Source organism: Bombina bombina, chromosome 1 (genome assembly GCF_027579735.1).
Source record: "Bombina bombina isolate aBomBom1 chromosome 1, aBomBom1.pri, whole genome shotgun sequence".
NCBI lineage: Eukaryota > Metazoa > Chordata > Amphibia > Anura > Bombinatoridae > Bombina > Bombina bombina.
This window is the reverse complement of record NC_069499.1, coordinates 460,471,278-460,498,592: the sequence shown is the minus strand read 5'-3', so window position 1 is coordinate 460,498,592 and position 27,315 is coordinate 460,471,278. Positions and strand designations below refer to the sequence as shown.

Genomic DNA, 27,315 nt, shown 5'->3' with positions numbered 1-27,315 from the left:
AGTAGTAGCTCCCTTAATTTTTAGTCAGTAAATAGTCTGTAGTGACATTAAAGACTATTAAAGTAACACACATTTTTTCAAGTGTGGTACACATCGGGGTGCATCCTCAGGTCTATCTAGTCTGTTTTTCATTAAGTCCCCGGGCCCCCATCTTGTAACATTTATAACTACAAAAATAATAACAAAATATTTAAACGGTACCCATTATGGTACCTATACTAGTTACATTTACATATCCAAGTATCTCCTTCCAAACAAATTATACCTTTAACAAGAGTAGACAGTCAGAAACCCAATGATTTCACAAGTTAGGTAGTTTTTTCCAGAGTGTGCCAGCAGTGTTTACCTCCGCTTACTAGTGTACTTGTTCCTTCCCATTGACCACTAGATAGCTAGCTCAGGGCGTAATTATCCAATCAACAGTTAGGTCAGCCTATATCAATATGCAAATGGAGTAGGGCATCATGCAGTCTATGATTAAGGCTCAGGGAGAGCCGAAACGCGTAAGCCAGGCCCCTCACAACAGCTCCTAACAGCCCATATAACATCTGGCCATAGCTACATACTCTGCTAGCATGTATATATATATAACATGCATGTATAGCGTTGCTGTTTTACCTTTCTATTTGTTTCCAATAAAAGTGAATTATCATTTTGAGCAGCGGTCCAGACCTTCCTTTTATATGTGTGTGTGTATATATATATATATATATATATATATATATATATGTGTGTGTATATATATATATATATATATATATGTGTGTGTGTGCGCATCTATCTATATATACACACACACACACATCCAACTTACTTAAAGGGATAGGAAAGTCAATATTAAACTTGCCTGATTCATATAGAGCATGTAATTTTAAGACACGTTTAAAGTCACTTCTATTTTCAAATGTGCTTCATTCTCTTAGCATCCCTTGTTGAAAAATAAATGTGCACATATGCAGTGGGAGCTGCTGCTAATTGGTGCCTGCTCACATTTCTCTCCTGTGATTTCCAAGTCTATTGGCTAACTAGATGTGTTCAGTTAGCTGCCAGTAGTGCCATGCTGTTCCTTCAGCAATGGATGACAAGAAAAGGAAGCACATTTGATAATAGAAATAAATTGGAAAATTGTGTGTTCTAGCCGAATCATAAAAGAACAATTTTGGGTTTACTATCCCTTTAATAAAAAGGCGCTCTTATCGAGACAAGCAATCCTTAGTTTATTAATTCATGTCATACACACATAAGCTCAGTCAATATGTCTGCTTGTACCACAAGCCTTTTTCAAGACCTATTATTCCAAACAAATCTTGTATGGAGCAATAGGTCTTGAAAAAAGCTTGTTGTACAAGCTGAAACGTGACTGAGATCATGTGCGACTGTGTATAACATGAGTTATGTAATAATTGGATCAGCGTCAGGATCTGCTTGTGAAAAGCAGTGTTTCGCGGGTACCGAGCAGCACTTCAATTGTGTGTTAAAGGGACACAAAGAGCATGCAATTTTAAGCAACTTTCTAATTTACTCCTATTATCAATTTTTTTTTGTTCTCTTGCTATCATTATTTGAAAAAGAAGGCATCTAAGCTTTTTTTGGTTTCAGTACTCTGGACAGCACTTTTTTATTGGTGGATGAATTTATCCACCAATCAGCAAGGACAACCCAGGTTGTTCACCAAAAATGGGCCGGCATCTAAACTTACATTCTTGCATTTCAAATTAAGATACCAAGAGAATGAAGGAAATTTGATAATAGGAGTAAATTAGAAAGTTGCTTAAAATTTCATGCTCAATCTGAATCGCCAAAGAATTTTTTTGGGTACAGTGTACCTTTAATTAAAACCCTTTCTGTGGGTTAAACACACAGTAGTGCAAGGTCGATAGTTTTACTAATTCTTTAGAAAAACATCTCCCCCCCCCCCCACTATTATGGCCCTTTAAAGTTTAGTTGCAGGCCTACACTGCAAAAGCCATTGGCAGTGAACATATTGTGAACCTGTCCACTTTTCATTGCACATTGTGGGATTTGTTCCCCATATTTAGCATTCACCACCCTCAGTTTTTGTATAATTTGGCTGGCCAATCCCCCTGTCCATTGATTTTCAAATATAAAATGCAGGCTCAAATGAGCAAGCCTGCAACATATAGGAGCATTCACCTGACCTCATGATAAATAAGCGAATGTGTCACACACTTTTATGTTACTCGACTGCTCTTTAAGCTAAAATAAAAGCTACTTTCTTCTGCATTTCACTTTTCTAGTACTAGCTAGACAACACTATCATAAGATGTTGATTATTAAAACATTTTATTTAGCATGTGTAAAACAATTTAGATTAGCACTACATTTACAAAAACAAAACATGGTAAACCAGAGATGGCCAACTTCCTAGCATGTGGAGGCCGCAGATCAATATTTTAGAATCATCAAGGGGTCCCAATTAAATGTATGGCTATTAAACAATATATTGCCTTAAAAATTTGCAGTGGCATTGGGGCAGATTAATGTAAGGTTACAGGATAACCTCTGTCTGCTGTTGACCCTTCAGAGTTATTTTGAGCTGAACTCATCCCAAGGCACACATTTTTTTAGTTTTACTTTTTTCTTAAGGCCAAAAAACCTATGGTACGTTCTAATTCTCCATAACTGCTGCCAAAACTAGTGCCAAGGGCCGACAGTTGGCCATCCCTGTGGTAAACTACAGCATGAGTCTCACTTGTCCTTCGGCAGATATAATGTAGACGGGCAGATGCTTTTAAGTCCAAAACAACAGATTTGAGAAGTACTACGATTATAGCAAAGTCGCCATATTGTGGTTGGACATGTTCCAGCTAATTAAAACGTCATTATATGCGTTTCAAGCCTCACTTTAGTTCCCGATAGAGCGTTGTATTGCTTATTTTTTGCAGTTATTTCAAAATACAAATTACAAAAATACAAAATACAATTCACAACGTAAAGAAAATATTTTACTATTCAGTATTGTAACAAAAACATCTGCGCCACTATCATATATCGTATCCAACATCCTACGTACTTGACGCAGTTCCGGAAACAAGCATGCACCCGGAAGTGTTGCTGATAAAGTAAATTTTGTATCTGAAGCCAGATATGAGGTTGATGATTTTGGATGCTGCTGCAGCGGTTGACAATATTTTAATACTAGTGTAGCTGCTTCAGATATATCCTCACTATGGGGAAATCATTCGCCAACTTTATGTGTAAAAAGGATTTCCATCCTGCTTCTAAATCTAACATCAAAAAGGTAAAACATATGAACGTTGAATTTTACAAGGTGTTGTTTTCATCTTGTGTTCAGGTGGTAATAATGATCTGTATTGCATTTCTATTAGTATTAGGTTTGAATTATCATTAATGTTCTGTAGTTATTCTCTCATTGCTCCTAAAGTAAGTATCGTCAGCCAGATTTATGCAAAACAATCACATTCACTAGGCAAATTAAGATTAGAAAATGTTATTTCATTTTTATTTTTCGAGAAATTATATATTTGCGATAACCAAGCGTTTGTGCAATTGAATTCCTCTTTAAACATTCATGATTGAGATAGAACATGCTATTTTAAACAACTTAGCAATTTATTTTATTATCAATTTTGCTTTTTTACTCTTGGTATTCGTTGTTATAGAATAACCTATTGCCTTATACGTGGTTTGGAGTATACGTGTGTTCAGCAGTCTATGGCACCGTGTTTGCAACTATGTATAATATTGCAATAAACATTGTTGCCAGGTGGCTTAAAGGGACACTGAACCCAATTTTTTTCTTTCGTGATTCAGATAGAGCAACTTTCTAATTTACTCCTATTATCAAATTGTCTTCATTCTGTTGGTATCCTTATTTGAAATTCAAGAATGTAAGTTAAGATGCCGGCCCATTTTTGTTGAACAACCTGGGTTGTTCTTGCTGATTGGTAAATAAATTCATCCACCAATAAAAGTGCTGTCCATAGTAATGAACCAAAAAAAAGCGCAGATGCCTTATTTTTCAACTAAAGATAGCAAGAGAACTAAGAAAAAATGATAATAAGAGTAAATTAGAAAGTTGCTTTAAATTGCATGCTCTATCTGATCATGAAAGGAAAAAATTTGGGTTCAGTGTCCCTTTAAGACGCGTGTCTACTCCTGAGTTCACCTAGGATTATTATTTAGGAATGAATACCAAAATAACTAATCAAAATTTATATACGTCAAGGGGGCATTATTTTTTTATGGATTCAAAGGGAACATAAGCTCAATATTTTTTTCCCCACAATAACAAAAGTTTAATGACAACAAATAAAACTGTTTAACCCTTTCATGACATAGGCAATTGTTCAAGTTCTGAACGTAAACGAAACCTTGAATTTCAGCTATATGTCTTTTCAACCATAATTTACCCCTTTCACATTAAGTGCACCCACACTAATTATATATTGTTTTTTAGAGGACAGATAGGGCTTTCTTTTGGCATAAAAGATTTATTTCTCAACTATAATTTTATATAAAAAAAATCAAAGTAAGTGTGAGAAATTAAGAAATTTGAAGCTTTCCAAATGATTTTATTGTGAATATCATCATCCTGATATATGTTACTGCAATAAAACACCCATACTTGTGTTAAGCGATGTCCCATGAGTATAACGATACCCCCCATGTACAGGTTTTCTGGAATTTACAAGGCCCAACATACGGCCTACCCATTTACATAGAAATCTGGCACATTCATTTTCTGGGCTTAAGTTGCCTTTCATACATTATAGCAGCCCAGGAATGAAAATGACCCCATCATGGCATACCATTTACAAAAGTAGACACCCTAGGGTATTCCAAAAGGGCCATGTCACGTCTTTTTGTGAAGCCCCTTAGTCACAACACCTGGCCAAATGTAGTGGTCATTTTTGTTGTATGCGTTTTTTACACAAACACTGCACTTTGGCTGTTTCTGTCATCAAGCTTTTATGTTTTACTGCTATAAAACACACATATTTGTGTTTGTCAATGTCCTACGAGTACAACAGTACCCCCCATGTACAGGTTTCACGGGGTTTACAGGAGTTACTGGGCCAAATATGGGGTCTGCCCATTTCAGTCTTTATGCATGGAAATTTGGCACCTTAATTTTCTGTGCCTATGTCCTCTTTGAGACATTATAGCAGCCCAGGAATGAAAATTACCCCATCATGGCATACCATTTTCAAAAGAAGACACCCTAGGGTATTCCAAAAGGCCCATGTCACATATTTTTGTGAAGCCCCTTAGTCACAACACCTGGCCAAATGTAATGGTGATTTTTTTTGCATGCGTTTTTTGCACAAACACTGCACTTTGGCTGTCTCTGTCATCAACCTTTTATGTTTTGCTGCTATAAAACACACATATTAGTGTTTGTCAAGGTCCTACGAGTAAAACAGTACCCCCCATGTACAGGTTTTATGGGGTTTACAGAAGTTACAGGGCCAAATATGGGGTCTGCCCATTTCAGTTTTTATGCATGGAAATTTGGCACCTTAATTTTCTGTGCCTATGTCCTCTTTAAGACGTTATAGCAGCCCAGGAATGAAAATTACCCCATCATGGCATACCATTTTCAAAAGAAGACACCCTAGGGTATTTCAAAAGGCCCATGTCACATATTTTTGTGAAGCCCCTTAGTCACAACACCTGGCCAAATGTAATGGTGATTTTTTTTGCATGCGTTTTTTGCACAAACACTGCACTTTGGCTGTCTCTGTCATCAACCTTTTATGTTTTGCTGCTATAAAACACACATATTAGTGTTTGTCAATGTCCTAAGAGTAAAACAGTACCCCCCATGTACAGGTTTTATGGGGTTTACAGAAGTTACAGGGCCAAATATGGGGTCTGCCCATTTCAGTTTTTATGCATGGAAATTTGGCACCTTAATTTTCTGTGCCTATGTCCTCTTTGAGACATTATAGCAGCCCAGGAATGAAAATTACCCCATCATGGCATACCATTTTCAAAAGAAGACACCCTAGGGTATTTCAAAAGGCCCATGTCACATATTTTTGTGAAGCCCCTTAGTCACAACACCTGGCCAAATGTAATGGTGATTTTTTTTGCATGCGTTTTTTGCACAAACACTGCACTTTGGCTGTCTCTGTCATCAACCTTTTATGTTTTGCTGCTATAAAACACACATATTAGTGTTTGTCAAGGTCCTACGAGTAAAACAGTACCCCCCATGTACAGGTTTTATGGGGTTTACAGAAGTTACAGGGCCAAATATGGGGTCTGCCCATTTCAGTTTTTATGCATGGAAATTTGGCACCTTAATTTTCTGTGCCTATGTCCTCTTTAAGACGTTAAAGCAGCCCAGGAATGAAAATTACCCCATCATGGCATACCATTTTCAAAAGAAGACACCCTAGGGTATTTCAAAAGGCCCATGTCACATATTTTTGTGAAGCCCCTTAGTCACAACACCTGGCCAAATGTAATGGTGATTTTTTTTTGCATGCGTTTTTTGCACAAACACTGCACTTTGGCTGTCTCTGTCATCAACCTTTTATGTTTTGCTGCTATAAAACACACATATTAGTGTTTGTCAAGGTCCTACGAGTAAAACAGTACCCCCCATGTACAGGTTTTATGGGGTTTACAGAAGTTACAGGGCCAAATATGGGGTCTGCCCATTTCAGTTTTTATGCATGGAAATTTGGCACCTTAATTTTCTGTGCCTATGTCCTCTTTGAGACATTATAGCAGCCCAGGAATGAAAATTACCCCATCATGGCATACCATTTTCAAAAGAAGACACCCTAGGGTATTTCAAAAGGCCCATGTCACATATTTTTGTGAAGCCCCTTAGTCACAACACCTGGCCAAATGTAGTGCTCCGTTTTTTGCACAAACACTGCCCTTTGGCTGTTTCTGTCATCAACCTTTTATGTTTTGCTGCTATAAAACACACATATTTGTGTTTGTCAATGTCCTAAGAGTAAAACAGTACCCCCCATGTACAGGTTTTATGGGGTTTACAGATGTTACAGGGCCAAATATGGGATCTGCCCATTTACATAGAAAATTGGCACATTCATTTTATGGGCCTTTGTCCTCTTTGAGACATTATAGCAGCCCAGGAATGAAAATTACCCCATCGTGGCATACCATTTATAAAAGTAGACAACCCAGGGTATTGAAAAAGGACTATGTTTAGTCTTTGTTTGTAGCCACTTAGTCACAACATCTGGCCAAAGGTAATGTTCATATTTCAGTTTTAGTTTATCACAAAAACACTGCCTTTTTGCTGTTTATATCATCCTTTTATGTTTTACTGCTATAATACACCCATCTTTGTGTTCAGCGATGTCCCATGAGTACAACAATACCCCCTATGTACAGGTTTTATGTGGTTTTAGGAAGTTACAGTGCCCAATATAGGGTCTGCCAATTTGCATGGAAATTGGGCATATTGATTTTATGGACCTTTGTTGCCTTTGAGACAGTATGGCAGCGCAGGAATGAAAATTACCCCACCATGGCATACCATTTGCAAAAGTAGACAACCCAGGGTATTAAAAAAGGACTATGTTTAGTCTTTTTTTGTAGCCACTTAGTCACAAAACCTGGTCAAATTTAGTGGTCATATTTTTTTATTTGCTTTTTTCACACAGACTTTGCATGTTTTCTATTTAGATCAACATCATTATATTTTTTACTGCTATAATACACCCATATCTGTGTTCAGTGATCTCCCATGAGTGCAACAATACCCCCTATGCACAGGTTTTATGTGGTTTTAGGAAGTTACAGGGCCCAATATAGGGTCTGCATAGAAATTTGGCACATTGATTTTCTGGCCCTATGTTGCCTTTGAGACAGTATGGCAGCCCAGGAATGAAAATTACCCCCCTCATGACATACCATTTGCAAAAGTAGATAACTCAGGATATTCTAAAAGGAGTATTTTAGTTGTTTTGTATAACTTATAATGGCCTTAGAGTGGATGGGCTTAACATATAAAGGGACAGGACAAGGTCAGGGGATTTATGAAGTTAGGAATACAGAATAATAAAATAAAATAAATTAGGAACACATACAGATTGCTTTCAAATTAAAAGTTTAACTCTGTGTGATATATTCGAAAGCAATCAGTGATACAGAGGCCAGGTTGAGAGGGGCAGTCAGGGCAATGGTAACTAGAATCCCTCCTCCCTCCTTTTTTATAGCAGACTCTGCATCTTTTCTGGGGTGTTAATTTGCAGGCAGTGGGGGGGATCCTAGTGGGAAAATGCCTGCCACAGAGTCGCTCAACATTTTCAGATTGAACAGTGGGAGGATTAGGGGTCTGGTTAAACAAAATATCAGATGTTACATTTAACACAAATTCCAAAAAAGTATAAGTTTTCCCTGTGCCTGTTTTTTTGTACAGCACATATGCATTATATACTGCGATCTGCATAATATAAAAGGCTACTTTTTTGTACCAAGTTCTAGTTTTTCTTTGAATTAGATATGGCTGCAGGCACCGGTCAGCTAAATCTACCCCCCCCATGTTTTTGTTGTACTCCACAATGCACTTTGGCTTTCGGATCTGTGCAGATCTTCCCTTCACAGACACTGGCACTGTAGCTTCATCGTGCATTGTGGAGAGCATGTACACATCTTTTTTATCAGTGTACCGAAGGGCCAGTAGCTCATTGTGGCGTAAAGCTGACGTTGTGCCCCTACTTTTTTTTCCATATGTCAGCTTCTGGGGGAAACCTTTGCGATTTTTTCTTGTTGTGCCACAGGCCACGGTTTCAAAATAAAACAAAAATTTTAATAGCTCTGTGCTGGTGTAAAAATTATCGAGCCACAAATGGTACCCTTTATTTAGCAGGGGTAGTAGGAGATCCCACACAATTTTCCCACTTGTGCCAACTGAATCTGGGCAGCCAGGTGGATCCAAGTGGCTATCCTTTCCCTGGTAGATGCGAAATGCCCAGGTATACCCAGTACTGCATTCACAGAGCTTATAAAATTTTACCCCATAGCGGGACCTCTTGGATGGTATATATTGCTTGAAAAGCAATCTCCCCTTAAATTTCATGAGGGACTCATCAATGCAAATGTCCTGCTCAGGTATGTAAACTTCTTTAAATTTTTGGGACAGGTGGCTTATCAGGGGCCTTAGTTTATATAACCTGTCATGCAGGGGGTCATTTTTGGGGGGGCACTTGGTATTATCATTAAAATGGAGAAACCGCAGCAATTGTTCATATCTGTCCCTCTTCATAACCCCTGGAAAAAGAGGGGTAGCCAGGATGGGGTTCTGGCTCCAGTATGAACGAATGCTGGGTTTCTTCACAATCCCCATTATTAATGTCAGGGCCCAAAACTTTTTAATCTCTGGTATGTCAGTGGGATGCCAGGTATTTTTTCTGACATACAGAGATTGGGGATTTTTGGACAGATACTGGCTGGCATATAAATTTGTTTGAGCAACTATATGCTCAAACATAGCATCTGTCAGAATCAGTGACATATAGTTTATTGGCTCACATACTGGAACATCACTTGTTATGCCAGGAGTCTCAGTAAATTCTGGCATTTCTGGGGCAGTGAAATTTGGGGGTATCCAATTTTGGTCATTTGTGCGACGCCTCCTTTTAGGTGGCGGGCAGGGAGCACCAGCATCAGATGTATCACTCAGGGGCTCTATATCTGATGCCGTAAGGGTTGCGCTGTCAGACAGAGCAGAGAGGGTTTCACTCCCTGAATCTGCGGCAAGAATGGCATAAGCCTCTTCTGCTGAATAGCGTGCCATAAGGGATTTTTTTCAGTACAAAGTACCACTTCACCACCACCAATTACCACTTCACCTTCCCCAAAATCCCACTAAACCACCCCAATTACCACCTCCCAATTACCACCCACCTATTCCCACCCACCCTATTCCCTTTTTTTTTTTTTTTTTTTTAAATTATGATTTTTTCTTTATATATATTTTTTTTTTTTTTTATAAACTAAAAAAAAAAAGGAACTGGGAAGGGTAGTGATTGGGAACAGCAGGGAAGGGGTTAATAATAACTAAAGATCCCCACAAATAAACTTTTGGGCACTGATCAAAGCCCTGACAGGCTGATCACTGTGATATTAGGCTGATCACAGTAGCAGCTCAGTGATCAGCAGCAAAAACAATATATATATATATTTGTAACCCCCACAAATAAACCCCCAACGCTTTTGATCAACACTGATCAAAGCCCTAACAGGCTAAGCAAGTTATATTAGGCTGATCACAGTAGCAGCTCTGTGATCAGCAGCAAAAAAAATATATATATTGTTTGTAACTATATTTTTTCTCCCTCTCTAGCTTTCTGCAGCACACACCAACACTAAACTGTCTTCCTCTCTCTCTCAGATCGCACTGAGAGCAGAGAGGAAGCGGATACACTTGTAACAGCCAATGATTCCACTCATTGGCTGCTACAGTGTTACAGGGGACAATCGATACACCCCCTCCATGCTGATTGGATCCTGGGGGAGTGCCAGAGGTGCTAGGCACATCCCCCAACCGGATCCACAACAAACAAAATAACGGAGGGGGCACAGGAGCTGAAAACCGTTATGCCGTTCTATTCCGTCATAACGGCTCTAAAGCCCAGTGTAATTATGACGGAATGGAACGGCATAACGGCGTTAAAAGGTTAATATACTTTCATTATTTATTTTGCCTGTAATTTAATGCACCAAAAACACATCTGAATGAGGTGTTTCTATGGATTGAAGAAAATGTATTTGCTGTAGTGACAGACTTTGGCATTTGGGAAGATAAGCTACTGAGCTGTTGTTCGTTCCTGGTAGAGCGCTTCTATGTTTGTATACATTTGAATTATTTCATTTTTATCATCCTTCTACATTGCTTATAAATGAGAATAAAGGGATATGAAACCCCAACATTTTCTTTTGTGATTCAGACAGAGCATACAATATAAAGGGACAGTAAAGTCCAAATTAAACATAGATTGGAACATGACATTTTAAAAAATTTTCATTGTACTTCTGTTATCAATTTTGCTTAGTTCTGTACTTCTCTTGGTATCCTTGGTGAGATCAGGAATGTGCATGATTCTTTAACATTAGAAACCAAGAGAAGAAAGTACATTTGGCAATATAAATAAATTGGAAAGATGTTTACAACTGTATGTTATATCTAAATTAAAGATTTAATTTTTACTTTACTGTCTCTTTTTAGGAAAAGAAAAGTCCAATTTACTAATGTTATTAGATTTGCTCAGTTGTATTCATGGTGTTTTTTGTTGATGAGCATACCCAGGTAGACAGTGTGCACATGTCTAGAGTACTGCAGACATGTAGGCCTCTTGCACTTGCTATTTAGTTCTTCAGACACGTGCACACTCCTGATCCAGCCTACCTGCTTTACACCAAAGTAAATCTGACAGTGGTAGTACATTGGAATTTGTTTTTGATGTTTGTGTGTTTTTTGTGTTCTCTTTCTGAATCATAGAAGAAAGGAGACAATTGTGTTTACTGTCCCTCTAATAGGTTTAATATAAAACAATAGAAATCTTATGTTGTATACTTTGTAGGTATGGATGGCAGAACAGAAAATTACGTATGATAATAAAAAGCAAGAAGATCTTATGCAGCAATATCTTAAAGAGCAAGATTCATATAATAACAGGTGAGTTTACATGCCTTCTTTTGCTTTGCAAATCCCATAATATCATAACTTAAGATTTAATAGTTAGATTTTTTTAATTTAGTATAAGTTAGTGTAGCATATAACATACTATTTGTTGAGCATAGTACAATTGAGACTAGATTGCAGCTTGTGGATTTTTGAGGTATGTAGATTTATTAAAAGACCAATTTGTAAGTTACTCTGCAGCCACCCTATTTTCTTAGGCAAATAATATAACTATAGGCAACATGCCCTATTGGTGTAATTACAGACACTAGTGGGAGAAAAAGTGACCCAGGTAAGTTGTGCTTTTTTTTTATAAATAAGTTTATTTTGATGGTTATAAGACAAACATTCTTGGAGGTCAACAAAATATGGCGTCCTTGATTTTTTTTTTTCAGTCATTAAATTGGTAAGAATGCCTGCGGATTATTAAGTGCATGGCATGACACTTTCCTTTTGTATCTAGGGTGCAGTAAAAAAGTTTAGCAGCCAGAAATGTTCACTGTTTTCCTTATACAGATGTGTGTGTGTATGCCAGTGTTTGACAAATCTGTTTAAAAATTAGTAGCCAGAGAGAATATTTAGGAGCCAGACATATTTTTAAGAGCCAGACAGGGGTAGTTGTATATAGATATATGGAGAATAACCCAATAAGTTAGGAGCCAGGGGTAAAATTCTAGGAGCCAGTGGCTATCAGGCTCTTGGGTTTGTCGAGCCCTGGTGTATGCAACCTAAACAACTTGTACAAGTATATACAAAATCATTGATATAGATCTCTCTAACTATATCTCTCTATCTCTCTATCTATCTCTCTCTCTCTCTCTCTCTCTCTCTCTCTCTCTCTCTCTCTCTCTCTCTCTCTCTCTCTCTCTCTATCTCTCTCTATCTCTCTCTCTCTATCTCTCTCTATCTCTCTCTCTCTCTCTCTCTCTCTCTCTCTCTCTCTCTCTATCTCTCTCTATCTCTCTCTCTCTATCTCTCTCTATCTCTCTCTCTCTATCTCTCTCTCTCTCTATCTCTCTCTCTCTCTATCTCTCTCTATCTCTCTCTATCTCTCTCTATCTCTCTCTATCTCTCTCTATCTCTCTCTATCTCTCTCTATCTCTCTCTATCTCTCTCTATCTCTCTCTATCTCTCTCTATCTCTCTCTATCTCTCTCTATCTCTCTCTATCTCTCTCTATCTCTCTCTATCTCTCTCTATCTCTCTCTATCTCTCTCTATCTCTCTCTCTCTATCTCTCTCTCTCTATCTCTATCTCTCAGTTCAGGTTTAGGGGCCGAGCACTCATGTAACAGCTTTAACGTTGAAGCAGAATCAATGCCCAGGGTGCATCGTGGTAAATGTAGATAGACAAGCAGGATATGCGGTGCACTCACTAGGACTTAAAATAACCTTTTATTGGCAGTAACGTTTTGGGGCCACCCCCGTCTGTCGATCTGAAGATGGGGGTGACCCCGATGTAACTATATCGGTGTTCTCCACATGCATAATTGGCTAGCCAAGTGGCATTAGGAACTAACCAAGTGGAGACAGTGTGGAATATAACATTTTCTGTTATTTGTAAATGCAAAAATGAATTGCAGAATTTTACCATAAATTTACGAAAACTAATTTAGTGTAGCAAACAATAAAATATAATATTGGCTAATTTTAGCATAATATTGGCTTACATTTTATTTGGGTGGTCAGTAAATTCAGCCCAGATGTATCTAAGCCCTCCTGTCTGCTTTCTGAACTTTGTGTGCGCTTTTTCATGCCACACACTATAGACAGATATACAGATAAACTTACAGAAGCTATACAGTGTTGGATCCATCTGCCATGGCATTTACTAATTGTGAGAGTATGGGGAGATTGACGGCTCCTGCCTGCGCGTGATTGGCTGTGTGCGGGGAGGAGCTGTCAATCTCCCCGGTCGGATGAGACTGGGGAGATTGAAATTTTACACCTAAGAGGTCGAGATGACCACTGCTTGATAAATACTGACTGCAGGTTTTCTTGTGAGAATCTGCAGTTGTAGCGAGGTGAAGGACTTAATAAATTGAGCCAAAAGGAACATTGTACTCTCAATTTTTTTCTTTGCATTTAATTTTTGTAGACGATCCATTTAAATAGCCCATTTGGGAGTGTTTTTGTAACCAAGCCCCAAAGTATCAAATTTAGACCCATGTCTACAGATTCCATCTGCTATTGTTTGTGTAATCTATCTTTTCATATGCATGGGAGGGGGATGTCTGATTTTTCTGTTTTCCCATCCCCTTTCACTGGGTGTCCCAGCCTAACCTCATCAACAGTACTAAACTGGGAGCTTCTAAGTAAGTTTTTAATGTGACCCCTTGTTTTGATTTTGATTAATTGTTCTGTGGAAAATGCTTTCAGCTTCCACTTCATTAAGTATCTTCATATATTTGAAGGTTTCCATCATCTTAACTATACATATTTAGATCAAAGAGTCTTTCTTTGTATGTTTTATATTTTAGACTTTGTACCATTTTAGTAGCCCACCATTGGACAGGTTCTAGTTTATTTATATTTTTCTGGAGATATGGTCTCCAGAATTGTACACAATATTCCAGATAAGGCCCTGCTAGTGATCTGTAAAGTGGCATAAGAACCCTGCTATTTCTCCTACTTAATACCTCTCCCATTGCGACAGAATGAAGAGGTGTGATGGGGAGATAGTGGTGTCGCCAACAGTGAGAGAAAAGTTAGAAACTGGAGTAGAATTAGAGGGGGGGGGCAGTTAGAAGGCGCTCAGTCTTGGACATGTTGATTTTTAGGTGGTGAGAGGCCATCTAGGAAGAAATGCCAGATAAGCAGTCGCTGGTGTGAGAAAGGACAGAAAGAGAGAGGTAGATCTGAGTATCCTCAGCATAGAGGTGATAGTTGAAGCCATAGATACTGATAAGTTTAAACAGTGAGGGAGTATAAAAGGAGAAGAGTAGAGGACCCAGAACAGAGTCTTGAGGTACTCCAACAGACAGGCAATAAAAAGTAGGAGTCACCAGCAAATGAGACAGAAAAGGACCTATTAGAGAGATAAGAGTGGATCCAGGAGAGGGCAGTGTCACAGAGCCCAAGGGAGCTGAGAGTGCATAGGAGAAGGGGATGGTCAACAGTGTCAAAGGCAGCAGACAGGTCAACTAAGATAAGTATAGATTAGTGGCCCTTGTTTTTAGCAGAAAGAAGATCGTTAGTAAACTTGGTGAGGGCAGTCTCAGTTGAGTGTTGGGGACGGAAGCCAGATTGCAAGGGGTCAAGCAATGAGTTGGAGGACAAGAAGTGGGTTAGGCGATCGAAAACTAGTTTTTCCAGGACTTTTGAAGCTAGCAGAAGCAGTGATATGGGGCGGTAGTTTGCAGGAGAATTGGTGTCGAGGGAGGGTTTTTTGAGGATGGGGGTGACCTTTGCGTGTTTGAAGGAAGACGGCAATGAACCAGTAGTAAGGGATTGGTTGAATATGTGAGTAAGAGCTGGATTGAGGGTAGAAGACAGATAAGGTATGTGATGTGAAGGGATAGAGTCAAGTGGGCAGGTAGTGAGGTGTGAGGAAGACAATAGGGAACTCGCTTAATTCTCAGTGGTGGGTGGGGGAAGGTGCCGAGAGTGGTGGTGGGGTGACTGGGGGCGGAGATGGAAGGTTGCAGTCTTCTGTTGGGATGTTACTTTGGATGGTAAGTGCTTTGTTGAAAATGTAGTCTTCCATGTCTTGAGCAGAATGGGATGGTGCAGGTGGATAGAGGAGAGAGTTGAAAATGGAGAAGATACGTTTAGGGTTTGAGGAGTGAGTAGATATAAGATAAGAAGGTTTGCTTGGCTAAGTGAAGGGCAGAGGAGTTAGAATAAAGAATGAACTTATAGTGGAGGAAATATGGTTCCGAGTGGGATTTCCTCCAGGCACGTTCAGCAGCACAGGATCATTTTTGCAGGTAGCGTGTTTGCTGAGAGCAGGATATTGTGGAAGTGTGGGGGAGGTGCTTTTGAATAAGGTTGGAGAGGATCCACAGTGTGCAGATTTCTATAGGTGCGAGGGGGAGAATTGGGTTTAGCTTGTACATTAAAGTGAATGTAAACTTTCATGAATCAGTGCCCGGTTTTTAAAAATACTATTAAAAACAGGGGCACTTTCATTCATGAAAGTTTACATTGCAGCTTATTTTAGAAATACTTACCTTTTTCTTCAGTAAAGCCGGATTGGCGATCCCCCGCCCGCAGTTCCTCTGTCCTTGCGTCACCAATGACGAAACCGGCTTCCTCCCATCATGGCTTCTCCCCCATAGCATCCATCTCGTGAGGCCAGGCCACGCAGTTCCCTTGGATTAGAGCAGGTGTATTTGTGTATTTTACACTTATTACTTCATTATTTAATCAGCTAAGATATTTACATATCTAAGTCAAGCTAATCCTTGCTTTGAATACATCATTATAGTTAGTATTTATTTAGTGTTTTATGTCCCATTAAGATAGTGATTACACTTCACAGCAGGACTCACCAAAGACAAGGACAATTTTTTTTTTTTAGTATCTAGTCACAATTTCTTGGTATTTAAGGCATAATTTAGTGTGAAACTTGCTGCATTTTTGTAGAGCATAAGTGCATTAACTACCGATTAGACCTTTTTACTCACAGATAATATAGATCTTTAAAATCTTATCTATGGTGACCTTCCAGTAAGGATATGTTAAAAAATAAAAATCGTGTTAAATTTTTTATAAATCATCATTCTCACAAATGAGAGTCTTAAATTAAAGCGGAGGGGGGGTATGTTTTATAGAGTTTAATGCAAGCGTAAAATCTTTTCTTTCTTTCTTCTTCTTTTTTTTATGAATGATTTTAAAATTAATATTTTTAATATGTACTTTCTGAACTGAATATTTCATCTTTGTTGGTGATTCTCTTATAGAGTGCTTTTGGGTGATGAACGTGTCAAGAATGGGCTCAATTTCATGTACGAAGCACCCCCTGGAGCTGAAAAAGGTAATTTGCAGCTGGTTTCAGTTGAAGTTGAATAGCGTACCCTGTCTGCTTTAAAGACCCAGAAGTTAAAGGGTTATAAAAACAAATTCAAAACAAACAGTATTTGAAAAAATCCTTCTTTTAAGAGGTCACATGCCCCAAGGAAGAACATTCTGTAATTTGATATGTCATTGCAAAAAATTCAGCATGTCTGCAGAAAGAATGGGACACATGCAGACAGTGCTTTCACTTTGCAGCACAGTTCCACATTAGGATGTTCTCCTTAAACAGCGCTTTTCACTGGCTGCACTGTGTACGTTTTCCTTAACAAAGCACACCCTAAGCAAAGGGCTTTTTGAACAGTCAAATAGCAGCACATTGATTTATTTCTGTATTGCAGGTTTGTTTGTTTTTTTTCAACCACACCCCCATTCTCTTCTAGTCTGCAAATCTCTGATGTAAGATGTTTTGTGAGCAATGGACCTTTTTTTTTATTATTGCATTTTTATCTTATAATTATATGATGTTAGATCAAGAGCAAAAGAAACAAATATAATCAACATTTTAAAAACGTAAAATTTCTTTTTTTTATTTTGCAGCTAATTTGCAATGCAATTTTCAACTGCTGTAATATATTCTAAAACTTTAAAAATTGCTTTATTATCCAGTTAAAGGGACAGTCTACACCAGAATTTTTATTGTTTTAAAAGATAGATAATCCCTTTATTACCCATTCCTTAGTTTTGCATAACCAACGCAGTTATATAAATACACTTTTTACCTCTGCGATTATATTGTATCGGAGCCTCTGCAAACTGCCCCCTTATTTCAGTTCTTTTGCCAGGCTTGCAGTTTAGCCAATCAGTGCTGGCTCATAGGAGCTCCACGTGCATGAGCACAGTGTTTTCTTTATGACATACATGAACTAACACCCTCTAGTGGTGAAAAACTGTCAAAATGCCCTGAGAGAAGAGACGGCCTTCAAGGACTTAGAAATTAGCATATGAACCTCAAAGGTTTAGCTTTCAACTAAGAATACCAAGAGAGCAAAGCAAAAAATTGGTGATAAAAGTAAATTGGAAAATTGTTTAAAATTACATGCCCTATCTGAATCATGAAAGTTTATTTTGGACTAGACTGTCCCTTTAATGCATTGCAATTGAGCTGGTGCTTTAGTGTTACTGCCTAATTTAACATTTCATTATTTCAAAACGACCTGCAGAAATATTTTCACTAAAAAAGATCTCATAGGTACTGGCAGACAGACTGCCAATATTAAAGGGACACTGAACCCACATTTTTTTCTTTTGTGATTCAGCTAGAGCATGCAGCTTTAAGTAACATTCTAATTTACTCCTATTATCAATTTTTCTTTGTTCTTTTGCTATCTTTATTTGAAAAAGAAGGCATCTAAGCCAAGGAGACAGACAATTTTTGGTTCAGACACTAGACAGCACTTGTTTATTGGTTGGTGAATGTATCCACAATCAGCAAGAACAACCCAGCTTGTTCACCAAAAATGGGCCTGCATCTAAACTTACATTCTTGCTTTTCAAATAAAGATACCAAGAGAATGAAGAAATGTGATAATAGGAGTCAATTAGAAAGTTGCTTAAAATTGCATGCTCTATCTGAATCGCAAAAGAAAAAATTTGTGTCAGTGTCCCCTTAAGTTTTAAGCCCCTCCCCCCCCAGCAATGTAGGATACCCCCTTACCCTCCAACCTCCCTGAACCCCCCCCCCCCCTTTAACAATGTCCATCATCTTAGGTACTGGTAGCTGTCTGCCAGTGCCTATAAAATACTTTATATATTATTCTTTTTATTTATTGTAGTGGTCCCACCACCTCACCTCCATTTTCCTTAAGCGTAGCTCCCCATCCCTCCCTCGCCCATTTTTTTTTTCTGTCACTCACCGCCTGTAACGAACTGGACTCTGCCTTCATATGGAACCGGAGCACTGATTGTGCTCCGGTTCCATATGCAGGCAGATGCCATGAACTCAGGAACTCCAGCTATAACTTAACACACAAGACTACTGGAGCAGCTCCGACATATATGTTGTGAGGTACGATAGGCAAAGTACCACATGGTGTATGTGTATATATACGTCGCATTGGGTTAAGGGGTTAAAGAAACACTATCTATTTTGAAGTGAAAAAAAAAAAGAGAGCGCCACTAATATGATATATAGATAAAACGTGATATTATAAGCTGCTATATACATATATATTATATAAAAAGAATTCAAACAGTAACAGCGCTAATAAAGTGAAAAACAAAAATACAATGTGAAATTTTTATTGCTATATACAAAAAACACTAAAAGACATTAAAAATACATAAAACATACCAAAACAAACGAAGGTGTGTTAACAATTTGTGAATTCTGAACAGAGTAAATGATCCCAGCTCAAGGTTAATATATGGTTGGGAATTGTTAATGTTTCTCCTTGGGCATTTATTAACTATGCTACTTTACTTTTAATTAAGTCATTACTGTTACAACCATTTTAATCTATGTTTCAAGGAATTAATATCAATTTGTTGTAATTGCCAGTTGAGTCTGATTCAGGACCTAATGCTCAGTGATAATTTTAATTGTAATTTGCGATTGTTTTTAACATTTGGGATAAAACTTAATTTTTATGGTTAAGTCTTTCACCGATATGGTGGCAAGGGATGCTTTTACTTGAAAATTTTTATTGTTTAAAAGATAGATAATCCCTTTATTACCCATTCCCCATAACCAACACTGTTATATTAATACACTTTTTACATCTGTGATTACCTCAAATCTGTCTGCAAACTGCTCGTTATCTCAGTGCTGTTTACAAACTTAAATTTCAGCCAGTTAGTGCTGACTCATGCATAACTATATGCACATATGAACTAACACTGTCTAGCTGTGAAAAGCTGATACAATGCGCTAAGAGGCGCCTTTCAAGGGCTTAGAAAGGGCTTAGAAATTAGCATATGAGCCTTCCTAGGTTTAGCCTTCAACAAAGAATACCAAGGGAACCAAACTAATTGTGATGATAAAAGTAAATTGGAAAGTTGTTTAAAATAGCATGTGTATTTTTATAATAGTGATGATATGATCTGGTTGCACTGATAATGACTTTTAGTTATGAGCTGGCATATTATGTTTCTGTTTTATCCTTGTAAAATATGTATTTCTTCTCTTTTCATGTAACCATCAACAAAAGAAACAAAAGAGGTAAGTGAAAGATCTGTACTTTTCATATATTTCATCATCATGTATGTTGTATCACCCCTATAGAGAGGTGTTTTTATTACACTTTATAATCTCACTTAAAGTGATGGTAAATCTGAGTGTTTAACAAACGCTAGGACTTGCCATCACTAAAAAGAAAATGGAGTTTAAGTTACCGGTTATTTAAAAAAAAAAAAAAAAAAAGGGGGTTCTAAACTCACCTTGACATTGCCGCTGCAGCTTGCTAAACTCAGTGGCTCCAGGCACCCACGGCACAGTGTTCTTCTACCAATGAGGTGACGTTTGCACCTCTAAACCAATAGCTGTGCTAGCATACAAAACACTGTCCAGCTGACCTGCACGGCTATTTGTTTAGAGGTCCAAACATCACCTCATTGAAGGAGAGCGCTGTGCCGTGGGTGGCCGGAGTTTAGTTTAGCAAGCTGCAGGGGCACAGTCAGGGTGAGTTTAGCACCCTTTTTTAAATAACTGATGGCTTAAACTAGCGTTTGTTAAACTCTCAAATTTACCATCACTTTAATATTTTAATAAATACAGTTGCTTGTCATGGATTATATATTAATAAAAAAACAAGCAAAAAACTTCACTGAAATTGCCTTAGCTTAAATGACTGCTTGAGTCTGGCCAACTTAAGTGTGGTGGTAGCTGTTGTTATTAAGAAACAGTGGTATAGTTCCACTTTATATTTATTAGCAAAATGTTTAATACATCAGTAATGGGTACCATGAGCCTCAGTAATGAAGGGCAAAACGTAGTGAGAATGAGACAAAAACTACATATATGATCCTGTGTGAAATCCAGCTGTGCCTTGTGTGCCCCCTACTGTCATATCTGCCCCAGCTGTAGGTGACTGCAAGCTGACTGTAATTAGCTACCCTATTGTATTCCATATGTGTTCAGTGGACTACAGACCTGATGACCATGCATTCTAGGAAGGCGATACACATAGAGGCACTAAAGGCAGTTTTTTTTGCAGTATGTGGTCTTGCATTATGGTTTTAAGCATGTTAAATACATATGACAGAAGCATAGGTTGTAGCATAGTCAAGTCAGTCATGGCTCAGTTACTAACTAACAGATGATTCACCATTTTTACTAAGGTGTGAGATGGTCCAGTTTTAGTAGAGAACAGTTTAACCATTCCCTGGCATGCTTTTTTTTTTTTCTAGTGTGTAGCTAGTTAAAAAAGACTTGCCACAATTGTTTTCGCTGATATTTTCCTTTATTTGAGGGAGTTACACAGTGTATGCTCTTCAGCAATAGAAGCCATCTCGAAAGGTAAAAAGCAAACTATTGACACCTTAACTGTGTCGTAAGAAAATATTTAAATGCACTTTCCAGGGGAGAGAAGATGGTGATCTCTCTATCCACTTTAGGTTCCCAGACACAACAAATTGTCAAGGGAGGTATGGATGGCAGTAGATCTTAGCTGCAAGTAGGTTTCCAAACAGAAGATGTATCGGAGCTTCAACACTTTGCAGCCATCTTGGTGCGCCGCCCACCGGAAGTCATTAGATCCATTTTTATTCTCTATTGAGGAAGTGTAACATCCAGAGGAAAAGATTTGATGTCTGACAATATGTGCTCAGTTTCCTTCGTCTAGTGACTTGCAGACCCTTAGTGGAGTCTCCCTAAGTACTGCTGCTATAAAGCTGGACTGTCCAGGTAGGGAGCAAGATTTGTGGAGCTCTAAAAAAGAAAACGTTATTTTAAATTTGCGACCTTTAAACATGAAAGGGTTCTGGATCATAGATATGGATCCCCTGCTCATATGTTATGTCTAAAGGCCACAGGTATCACTTAAGATGACGTTAGTGCAGGGAAGAGAAAAAAAAAAGATAAAATGGCGTCTTTTCCCGCCTTGCTGTCGGCATTTAACATTGCACAAGCAGTTCACCAGCACTGCTTGTGCAATGCCGCCCCCTGCAGATTCGCGCTAGCAGAGGGGTGTCAATCAACCCGATCGTATAGAATCGGGCGGATTGATGTCTGCAGCCTCGGCGGCAGCGGTCTTAAGACCGCTGCTTCATAACTGATGTTTCCGGCAAGCCTGTAGACTCGCGCGGAAACAGGGGCATCGGAGGCCATTCAGCCCTTGATAAATCAGCCCAATTATATTGATCAATCTGCAATGAGAAGGGGGCAGTGCTCGGGGTGGGAGGGAAATAGATGACTACTTTGCTTATACTTCTGTTGAACCTGCTGAAAAATGGTAGCTGCATCTTATATCCTGCAAAGCATGCTATGTAACAGTGAAAATAAATCGCCTTTGCAACCTAGAAACATTTCTATGGGTAATAAATATTAGAATGTTGACTGCATAAATCCTCTGTAAAATTGAGTATACTGGGACAGACTGTGTAATAAAACTGCTTGATTGGGAGAGAAATCACTGCAGCTAAAATTATCCAGCCTACTGGACACCCAGAGGCGTAACTAGAAACCACAGGGCCCAGGTGCAAGAATCTAAGAAGGCCCACCACCCCCCCCCCTCCAAAAAAAAAGGGGTGAATTTAATATTTTTTTTTTTTTTTTTTTTACATTTAACACAGAAAAAATGTGAATCAGATTACATGTCTGCAAAAGGAGGTACCCTGTACCCACAGTCTGTGAGATGGTCTGACCCCCTATTACTGTATATAGTGACACTAACCCCCCCAGTACTGTATATAGTGAGTCAGTGACTCAGTCTGTAATCTGCCGGTGAGATGGCTGGCCTGACCCTACCCGCCCAGTACTTTATAAAGTGACTACAGTAGTCAGTGACATGGTCCACCCCCCATACTTTATATAGTCGTACTGTATAGTGACACTGTTTACCCCCTGCCCCCCCATGCTGTAGTAACAAGGTCTGTAATTTGCTGGTTCCACAAACATACACAAACACACATGCACATGCGCACACACACACGCATAAACACCAATGGGTAAAACAGAAACACTAACCCCTGTAGTCATGTCACACTCGCATATCAGTGCAGGCAGTGGTAGGTTAACGTTTTTTATTATAAAAAAAAAAACCCCTGTAGTTTCGCCCCTGTGGACACCAGAAACATGATACGGCAAGACTGGGAAGTTAGCATATGATGGCTACGATACTTGCTACAAAACAGCCTGCTTGACAGCAGAAATGCAGACATTGCACAAATACAGAAGTGAGAAGTTCAGATACAATGATCATGGTTTTGTAGCAAGTACTGTAGTCCTCACATGCTCACTACCCAGTACCCATGGGTGTTCACCGGGTGAACATCAGCAGTGCAGGAGATATGAAGAAACGGAAGTGTTTAGCTCACTGCAACAAATACTGAAGGTACTTCATTATACTACTCATTCACAGAGTCAGACCAAATCATTTATAGAGTACAGCCTAATAAAGACTGACATTTGTAACACAGTTGCAATTTGTTGTTTATGGACACATGCAGTGAACTTGTAGGAGCCTCTGAAATAACTAGAATAGCGTGCACACTCCATGACGGGCACACCATCATTCAGATGCAGCTTGTGAATGCACATTGCAAAATTACTGTAGTTTGCATATTATAAAATTGTGCAAATTGATTGGTCATGGGGCGGGCTAATATAGTATTGTTGCCCAGCCCTTTCATCAGGGGTTTCCAGGATTATCAAACTTGATGGCTTGCAAAGACTGAAAAAAAGTTAAAGAAAAACATATCACAGTGGCTATATTTATTCATTCATTTTGATTAATAAGACATTATCACTGCTAAGTAACTCTCTCTTAAGTGAACTGGTCCTTTAAGGGATACTAAACCCAATTTTTTTCTTTCATGATTCAGATAGAGCGTGCAATCTTAAGCAACTTTCTTGTTTTCTGCTATTATCATTTTTTTCTTCGTTCTCTTGGTATCTTTATTTGAAAAAGCAGTATTGTAAGCTTATAAACCGTCTCATTTTTGGTTAAGCCACCAATCAGCAAGCACTATGCAGGTGGTGAACCAAAGATGGGACAGCTTGTAAGCTTATATTCTTGCTTTTTCAAATAAAGATACCAAGAGAACAAAGAAAAATTGATAATAGGAGTAAATTAGAAAGTTGCTTAAAATTGCATGTGCTATCTGAATAACAAAAGAAAACATTTGGGTTTAGTGTCCCTTTAGGAAAGAAGTTATATTCTGTGCTCTGTCACACTTGAGAGCTGTTAACGTTATTATGTTGTTACATAGCTGTTGAAAACTCCCTTTACCAATTGGTACATGAAAAATCTGTGTAGTTTTAAAACATCAACTGCAATCTCTTCCCCTATCTGCCCAAATACACATTTAAAATCTACCACTACTTACAGTTTGTATGAACTCATCACTCAATTAAAAATACATGTTATTGTTAATAAAATATTGTTAAGAAAACAACTTGTTTTTATGCATAAACAAAAATAACATTATGAGATCTTTATGAACTATGAATCCTTTTTTATATCTTTTTAAAAAGTGTTAGTAACTGCATATAATTTGTGTTTCCATTTTAGACAGAGGGAGAATCGACTGAGTACAAATTTGAATGGCAGAAAGGTGCACCCCGTGAAAAGTAAGACTACCCTGTCCCTCTCTTACTCATCTTTCCTCCCTCCTTCCTTATATTTCTCTAGTTTTGTTGATGACATGAATTTTAGATCTTAAAAGTAAAGGGACAGTCTACACCAAAATTGTTGTTGTTTAAAAAGATAGATAACTCAATTACTAACCATTCCCCAGCTTTGCACAACCAACATTATTTTAATATACTTTATAACATTTAAACCTCTAAATTTCTGCCTTTTTCTAAGCCACCACAGTCTCTTATCACATGCTTTTTTTATTAGCTTTTCACAACAGTAGACTGCTAGTTCATGTGGGCCATATAGATAACATTGTGCTCACGCCGTAGGTTGTGGATGACACTGCACTAATTGGCTAAAATGCAAGTCAATAGATAATAAATAAATAAATAGCCATGTGATTAGGGGGCTGTCAAAAGAGGCTTAGATACAAGGTAATCACAGAGGTTAAAAGTGTATTAATAAAACCATGTTGGCTGGGGAATGGGTAATAAAGGGATTATCTATCTTTTTAAATAATAACTATTTTGGAATTGACTGTCCCTTTTTAAAGTCAATTTCAGTTATACCGAAGAACATGTATTAATTATGTTCAAAGTGTGATTACATAATATATATAAACACTTGGTAAATAAAGACCTGCACTCCAATCCTCAAATATTTGAGTGAGCAGCCACCAGGGTGCTATATCAAAAATATACAAAACAGTCACTTAGTAAGATAGCACTCACTGGGTTAAAAAATAAAACTTAGCTTTTATTGTAGAATTTTCAAAGATTAAAACGATCCCATGACGTTTCGGTGTCAACCAGCACCTTTATCAAATGGTTCAAATAGTTCCTTCAGGCAGATGACAAAGCCTGACATCCACAGAGAAAAACAAGTTAAAAACTATGAGACAATGCAGTTTTATATACACATTCTATCTTGATTGCAAACTTAGTTCCACTGTGTGTGTGCGATGTTGCTTTTAACATCGATATGAGACTTTTTTGCATATCTGCATAGAAACGCTTCTCCTAGCCTGATACGTCACACAGCAGTGAATATGCTAATTAGCCATGTGCTACACACAGCTCCGTTACCAGGGATTTCAGTTTTAATGGTGCTGGTTGCACCTATGACAACACAATACGAATCCGGAAGGGGCGTGGCCTTTCTGACGTGTACCCACACAGTGGAACTAAGTTTGCATTCAAGATAGATCTCAACTCGCAACGTAGCAGCTTCAGGAGGGTTCCTGTTACTATGAAGATCTCGTACAATACGCATCACTGCGTTTGCTAGTAAAGCAGAAACATTATAATAATAATATCTGACAGAGGGGGCGGAGCTAGCCACCACCCAAGTTGGACGCAGGTGTATAGAGCCCGGAGTCAGGTCGGCAATATTAGCACTTAGAGCCTGTCGGAATGAGACTCTTCTATACCTGAGGATGATTTAGGGTCTCTGAACCCACGGAGATCCCCCGGTGGTAACCGATTTACTTACATTTTTACCTCGCTCACAAGGTACAGCTGAGACAGGCGCGGTCGAGGCCTGAAGCCTACTTCAGCTGGTTGTAGAGCCGGACCATATGCAGCACTACAAACCGTGTCGGTCCTTTACAATAGGGCTGCACCTACTTAATGGTGAAGCAGAAATCACACTAATATCGCCCATCCCTGGCTGTGTAGTGGAAGTAAGCATGCTCAGAAATGCCTATAACTGAGAGAGAGCCTGAGCCCTAAGATCATACATCAACATTCAGCAACGGGGGGAAAAAATATATAAAACCAATCCTATAATAAAAATATATCCTGTTGCCGGACTATACTCTTAAAACAGTCTGCTTAAAGCAAAAGACTCAGCAATCCTCCTGTCTTGCGACAGCACAATGGTTACAAGAAGAGCCCCATGGTCTGAAAAATCAAACAAAACACTGTCTATATCTACACCAAAAGTACACACTTTTTTCAAGTCCATGGACACTACAATTGCTGAACCCTAAGATAAATCTGACAAGATACAATCTGACATGTCAGAATCCGAAATGGATCCTGAGGGGGAAGCCCCAATAACTAAAGCAGACTTACTGGGTTTACCCTCCCAAGGAGGACTTTAATGCTTTTATCACGAAAGTTGGTGACAACAAAACTAGTCTATCCAAAGTTAAAAAAGAAATTAATGTGATTGGAAAGTGCATTGTTCAGTTAGAGGAAGAAATGGAGCAAACAGACAGAACCTTGGACCTTCAATGCAGACAAACTTCTCATAATTCCTCCTTGATTAAGCAACTACAAGAACAGGTCAAAAATCTGGATAACAGAGGAAGACGCCAGAATTTAAGGATTAGAGGTATTCTGGAGAATATATAATTGTCAGAGCTTCTACCATACTTACAAAAATAATTTAATTCACTGCTGGATAATGAGGTTGATGTGGAATTTCCTCTAGATCAATATCATCGGGCCTTGAGACCCCCTCCAAAGGGCTCAGGCCCACCAAGAGACGTTGTAATCAAGTTTACCAGTTTCAGAGACGAGGAAAACATCTTAACAGCTGCTAGAAAGGGGTGTCACATCCAGCACTATGCGGACCTCAGTCAGCTCACTTTGGCCAAGAGAAGAGAGGCTAGATTTCTCACCATGCATCTCAGGGAACTGGGTATTCCCTACCGTTGGGGGTTCCCCTTCTGCCTGAGGGTCGTTAAGGACAATAAAATTGCGACTTGCATAATAATATAAATATATATATATATATATATATATATATATTTATATATTTATACAGTATATATAAAATAAGAGAAAAGGCTTGCACTCGCTGGATTTGTCAAAAGGTGCTTTAATTATTTAAAGTATGTGACGTTTCAGGGATCAATCACCCCTTCATCAGACCAAAATAAATTTTTTTTTTTTATTTAT

At 38.5% G+C, this 27,315-nt stretch overlaps 2 protein-coding genes across 3 annotated transcripts in view; one reads left to right on the top strand and one right to left on the bottom strand.

The window, feature by feature from the left end:
- SCRN3 (secernin 3) overlaps nucleotides 1-2,982 on the bottom strand; it is a 190,989-nt gene extending 188,007 nt beyond the window's left edge. Inside the window, exon 1 of one of the 2 annotated variants that reach the window (XM_053698460.1) lies at nucleotides 2,714-2,982. The gene's annotated coding sequence lies outside the window, so the exon portion shown is untranslated. The remainder of the gene's footprint in view (nucleotides 1-2,713) is intronic. The other variant, XM_053698459.1, reaches the window with a different exon arrangement.
- Nucleotides 2,983-3,054: 72 nt separating this feature from the next.
- The window catches only part of CIR1 (corepressor interacting with RBPJ, CIR1), a 440,401-nt gene continuing 416,140 nt past the window's right edge, over nucleotides 3,055-27,315 (top strand). The window contains exons 1-4 of the mRNA XM_053698458.1: nucleotides 3,055-3,262; nucleotides 11,556-11,650; nucleotides 16,559-16,652; nucleotides 24,341-24,399. Of these exons, the coding sequence (XP_053554433.1) occupies nucleotides 3,191-3,262; nucleotides 11,556-11,650; nucleotides 16,559-16,652; nucleotides 24,341-24,399 (320 nt within the window). The 5' untranslated portion in view covers nucleotides 3,055-3,190. The remainder of the gene's footprint in view (nucleotides 3,263-11,555; nucleotides 11,651-16,558; nucleotides 16,653-24,340; nucleotides 24,400-27,315) is intronic.